This window comes from Zonotrichia albicollis, chromosome 2, assembly GCF_047830755.1.
Source record: "Zonotrichia albicollis isolate bZonAlb1 chromosome 2, bZonAlb1.hap1, whole genome shotgun sequence".
In the NCBI taxonomy this organism is placed as follows: Eukaryota; Metazoa; Chordata; class Aves; order Passeriformes; family Passerellidae; genus Zonotrichia; species Zonotrichia albicollis.
In genome coordinates this window covers 363,126-368,632 of record NC_133820.1, presented here as the reverse complement: position 1 = coordinate 368,632, position 5,507 = coordinate 363,126, and the positions used below count along the sequence as shown (strand labels likewise).

The following is a 5,507-nucleotide window of genomic DNA, read 5'->3' as shown; positions in this document are numbered from 1 at the left end:
CTGCAACAGTGGAACAGCTGTTAAACCTTCCAGGAGCTGGCACAGCTGGGTCTGAGTGTGACAGACACACTGTTCTCCCAGCCACAGGCTGGTTTTAAAAAGTCCCAACAGTCACTGAGCATTGACAAGATACAACCTCAGCTTTCCAAGCGCTCTGGGCATTTGAGAAAAGAACCTTAAGGACTACTTCAGCAGAAGGGGGAACAGCTCGCCCAGAGCCCCACAAAGCTCTGAGGACGTTTGGGGGTTATCTCCCAGCACGAGGCACACTGAGGGTGACCCAGGCTCACTGACCTGATAAAGGGAGCGTGCTGGGGCCTGATGAACACAAAGAGGCAGACGCCCACCAGCTGCTCTGAGGCCAGCAGCACGTACTTGTAATCCCTGGAGATGGTCTTCTGCAGCTCTGCAGCCCAGAGCTTCTGGTTCGTGGTGCTGGCAGGGAGATTAAAAACACCAGGTTGGGAATGAACCAAAGTGAGCAGGTTTGAGCTGGTGACTGAGCTGAGCTACATCCAAGGACTTGAAGCAAACCTTGAGGCAGTGAACCAAAGCCAAGCTGGGAATGGTGCTCAGATGCCTCCCAGCAGAGACACAAGCTCCAGGCTGTCATGGCATCATTGTTACCAGTTCAGTCTCTACACAGACTGCCTCACTGTTCCCAACACCATGGACAGCTGTAGGAGCCATGGCTAGCTTAGCTGTATTTACACACCGAGACTACAGGGGGAAAACCTAAGGATTGTTTTAGAGAGTCACTCCTAGCCTAGAGCTCAGTCAATACTGGAAAACAGGTGGCACAGTCTTAGATCAAGAAAAACATGAAAATATGAAAAATATCAGGCCTGCAAAGAGCATTAACTACACAAAGGGTGAAATGAGGGGTTACAAGCAGACACCTGGTGCCCAACAGACAAAGCTCTGCACAAAGGCTACAGTATCATAGGCTGTATGTGCTCTTTCCAATGAGTTAAACCTTCCCTAACACCGGGAAACACACAAAGCAGGCAGAGAAACCAATGGACACAGGGAATATGGTCCCGGGACTACACACACTGGATATCTCTGGTAACAGCCACCACTGGGAAAAATGTATTTACATGACCCTAGTCTGCTAGGAGTGAAAAATGCCAACTCCACAGTAATGCATCCATGCAATACATGGAATGGCAGTGCAAACTAACAGTATGCAAGGCAACCTTCCTTTGTACAGATCACAACCTGGTACATAACAGCACTCCAACAACACATGCTTTGGGAAAGATGTTCACAGGATTTGCTGTTAACAGCGATACCAGACACAGCAACTGAAGAGCACTGCAAGCGCTGGAGAAACCACAATTTCAAATAACATATGACTAGAAAAATGTGATTATCAGCAAAACAAGTAGTGTGTGGATTGGATCACCTACCTGGCGTTCACAATGTTTCCTGCATTTAACTCCACCATTTCTTCAAATCCAATGGCAAATATGTCCACAGGTTTGTTTTTGCGATCTTGAGGTAAATAGGGAAAGAGTTATTTCTTGTTTCTAATTAACTCAACAATCAAGACCTCATCCATCTATAAATACTCATACATATATTCATTTCAAGGAAAAATAATCCTTCCTTGGAAAGAAATTCCTCCCTGTGAGGGTGGGCAGGCCATGGCACAGGGTGCCCAGAGCAGCTGTGGCTGCCCCTGGATCCCTGGCAGTGCCCAAGGCCAGGCTGCATGGGGTTTGGAGCAGCCTGGGACAGTGGAAGGTGTCCCTGCCCATGGCACAGGTGGCACTGGGTGAATTTTAAGGTACCTTCCAACACAAACCAGTGTGGGATTCTGTAAAATTCCAGTTGTCTCAAAGAAGCTTATAAATAAATGCAGATTTTTTAAGGTGTTTCTCTGGCAGGGGGTGGAGCTGCATCTTTACTGTCCCTTCCTACACAGTTCTACAGTTCTGTGATAGCCGTTTCTGTGTTTGTGATCTCTGTACAAAAATCAGATCTTTCCAGTAAAAGTAATGGCAGAACACAGATGCTACCTTGGAATTCATGGATCCCAGCCAACTTGGGTGCATCCAGCAGCCAGTCAGTGAGGGTTTGATTTCTGAAGGCAATGCTGCGGAACTGCTTCCCCCCGTTGACGTTCCACGTCCCCACACACACCCGGATCTTCTTGGGTTTGGCATACTTGTAGAAGTTCTCACACATGCTCTTCAGCACTTTCACAGATGCTGCAAGAACATTGGAAAAGGCATTCGTTTTATAGAGAACGTTCCAGAAAGCTGGCACTGAGATCTGCCCGATGCACGTGCACAGACAAAGCTAAAGTGCGAAAGCACAGGGAATGCAGCTTGCCCGGGGGAGAGTACCCTTAGGGACACACACTGCTGACTGAAAACCAGCAGCAATTGGTTCAGAATTATATAGAGACAAATGATACACGAGGAAACAACCCCCATGTTTCATAAATATCTGCTGTTCTTTCATCTCATCCATGACTTTCTAGGGAAGCCATCATTTTCTGTACATATCTGGCTCATTTCCACAGATTAAATTAATGAAATCCAAGCTCTGTTACAGAACCAACATGCACGTATATTGATTCCCAGCAGGGTAAAAGTTGCTGATACATTACAAGTACTAAAATAGAGAAGGTACATTATTTCATCATATTAGAGTATGTCTATTAAGCCACAAATCTGAATTCTTTTTAGATCAGTTGAATTCCTGAAGAGCTGCTTTTAGTGAGGACAGTAGGCTGGGATTCAAACGAATTAAACTCATTTCTCTGTCCCATCAGCCCTTCCCTGTGCTGTGTTTTTATCTGCCAAATGAAGAGAGAGCAATGACCCATATGTGAAGGACACTGTGAGAAACACAGAAAGGAAAAAGCTGACTCAATGCTCAGGTACTTTACCTCAGTTGTAATAATTTACCTATTTTGAACGTTCTCAAGTTATCTGACTCCAAAAGAAAAACTTAAACAATATTAGAGGGAATTCTTCCCCTCACTTGATGCTGTCTTGAAAAATAGTTACTGGGAACAGCATTTCCATTTAAATTCCCCAAATAAGATGATTAGTGAGCTGCTGCTGTCTTTTCAGTCACTCTTGGCTACCTGGTCAAAACAAAAATCAGGTATTTTCTCTCCCTACTGGGTTTGAAAAAAACTGGGAGCAAGAGAAGGAAATCTATTGTGTTTGTTGGCTGGGAATGCTTTCCCTGCTCAACAAATCACACCCATAACTAGGCCAAACACACAGAAAACAAAAAGGACTGCTGCTCCAAGCTGATCATGCTCAGGATCATGCTTTCATCAAAACCCAGGGAAAAGAAGTCTAGGAAACAGCAGTGAGCCAACAGGATCATTGAGCCCTCCAGGCACGAGGGTCTGAGACCCCAAACACGGGCTCTGCTCCTGCCCCACACTGCAGGTGACTCCAGCCAGGAACTGGACACCTGCCCAAAAGGCCACAGAGGGGGGAGGACAGGAGCCACCTCAGCACCCAGCCCCTGAAGGGAAACAATCCCAGCAATGCTGCAGCCACAGCACATCCAAAACCCAAGTCATCCCAAGGGCTGGCTGGAAGCACAGCAGGAAGCCCAGGAACCCAGAGCAGCCGTGCAGCCCTGCAGAGAAGAGCCCCTGCAGCACTCTGAGCCACTTTAACAGCACAGTCTGCACATTGCTCCTCTGGGGTTCCATCTTTTTATGCTGAACATTTACTGGGTCTCCGCCTCACTTTAGTCACTCCAAATCATTCAGTTGCTACTGAGCAGCTTTTAAGAAAAGCTGCAAAATTTCATTATTGCCTATTTAACCCCTGATGTTGTCATGAGACCCTAATGTGAAAAGCCTTACCAGGTTAGACTCTAACTTGAAAAGTGAACTGACAACAAGCTTATCACAAACAAAAATTTTATTTCTTCAAACTAGCAATCTTCCTAAATTGTAGAATGATTGTTTTATATAAATTGGAGTAATTAAAAATAAAAATTTCTACTTATTTCCAAAATATTGAGTGAACCACGTGCTTTTCAGAGCACCTGAGACCATGATTTTCCTACTTATTTCTGGTTATTCATCTTTTCAGCAAAATTGTGCCTCACTCTACAACATCAGAAATCCAATCAGTTACAGTTTCTGTTATTTGCAGAAAAAATACTTTGACTGCTGCTCTCCTAGACAAGCAGAAATTTGGAAATCAGTTTTACAAAGGGAGTGTAATTTAAAATTGTTGGCAATATTCTGTTGCAACTGAATGGAACTGTTGGAACTTGATGGAACTGTTTTACTGAAACATCCAAATTCCTGTAGGAATATTTCAATACATGCAATTCGTATCCAGCTGAAACCCTGAAATGCTACAAAATAGTTGATTTATAACTCTTACCAAAAAATCTAATTCTAATAAGTAACAAAAATTAGACACAAATAGTAATACCAACAGTAATTGATAAATATATTTAAAAATAGCTGGCTTTTCTTCCTGAGCTCTAAGATAGAAGGCAATAGCATCAGTGAGTGTGAGCAGTCATTCCAATGAGCATTGGTTACACTGACAAGATGCCAGTGAATCACTTAATATCAGACCTTGCCTATGGCTCACATTTCATTCTTTACATACTCACTGAGAGTTAAGCAGGTGGAGTAAAACACAGGAAAAGCAAAACTGGCCAACGAAAAGGCCATTTAAATTTTCTCAACACCCAGTAAATTCTGCATAGATTTTAGAGCATTAGGAATATTTCAGTTTGGTTTCTGGGAACAAGAACAGTAAGTGCTGCACAGCTGACAAGTGTCCTGCATGAACACAAGCAAGTGGAACCTTCTAGCAGCAAGTAAGTTGAAATTACACACTGTACTGGAGAATTTCACCTCTTATACTAAACAAAGCAGAAATACAGAAGCCTCCAAATCCGATAAAGAGGAAAATTCCTTTGCAGCTGGGGCATGTGCAAAAAATAAACCCCTGCAAATCAGCTGCCTCATTTCCTAACTCACACCCAAGCTCAAATGCAACATTTTCACCTCTTACACTCTCACTTTCATTGGACTAAAGGTTGTTAGGACACAGGAATGCCAGATCCAAACACCACCAGGAAAATGTGAGCCCACAGCCCAATATCACACAGACACACGAGAAGCCAGAGGACAGCAGCAGCTGCTCGGGGATTTACAGCTTATTTTACTGTGCTATACTATACCTGATTGCAATGATTGCTCTGAAACTACGGATGCAGTAAGAGGGAAACAAGAAAAGATTAGTCAAGTAAGTTACTGCTTTTTAGGATTTTTCAGCAATGTGTGAGAAAACATGCTGTTAATACACAATTTATTACACATAACCATCGGCATCAGTTAAGGCATATGCTTTGTGCTGCAAAAACTACCCAGTTTCACAAACCAGGGTTAGCAAATCCTCTTCTCCCTCACTAACAACGGATTCACACATGTTGGGGTACCCCTCTGGTTAACCTGGCACCTAGCACAGAATGCAGGGAGATCTCAGGCCAGAGGG

The 5,507-nt window shown here is 43.9% G+C and overlaps 1 protein-coding gene across 12 annotated transcripts in view; it reads right to left on the bottom strand.

Annotated features, from left to right (window-relative positions):
* SYNJ1 (synaptojanin 1) overlaps nucleotides 1-5,507 on the bottom strand; it is a 48,647-nt gene that overhangs the window by 21,577 nt on the left and 21,563 nt on the right. For 11 of the 12 annotated variants that reach the window (XM_074529859.1, XM_074529849.1, XM_074529867.1 and 8 more), the window contains exons 13-16: nucleotides 5,194-5,217; nucleotides 2,025-2,216; nucleotides 1,413-1,497; nucleotides 295-435 (exon numbers count right to left, since the gene is read on the bottom strand). In XM_074529859.1, coding sequence (XP_074385960.1) covers nucleotides 295-435; nucleotides 1,413-1,497; nucleotides 2,025-2,216; nucleotides 5,194-5,217 — 442 coding nt within the window. The remainder of the gene's footprint in view (nucleotides 1-294; nucleotides 436-1,412; nucleotides 1,498-2,024; nucleotides 2,217-5,193; nucleotides 5,218-5,507) is intronic. The other variant, XM_074529875.1, reaches the window with a different exon arrangement.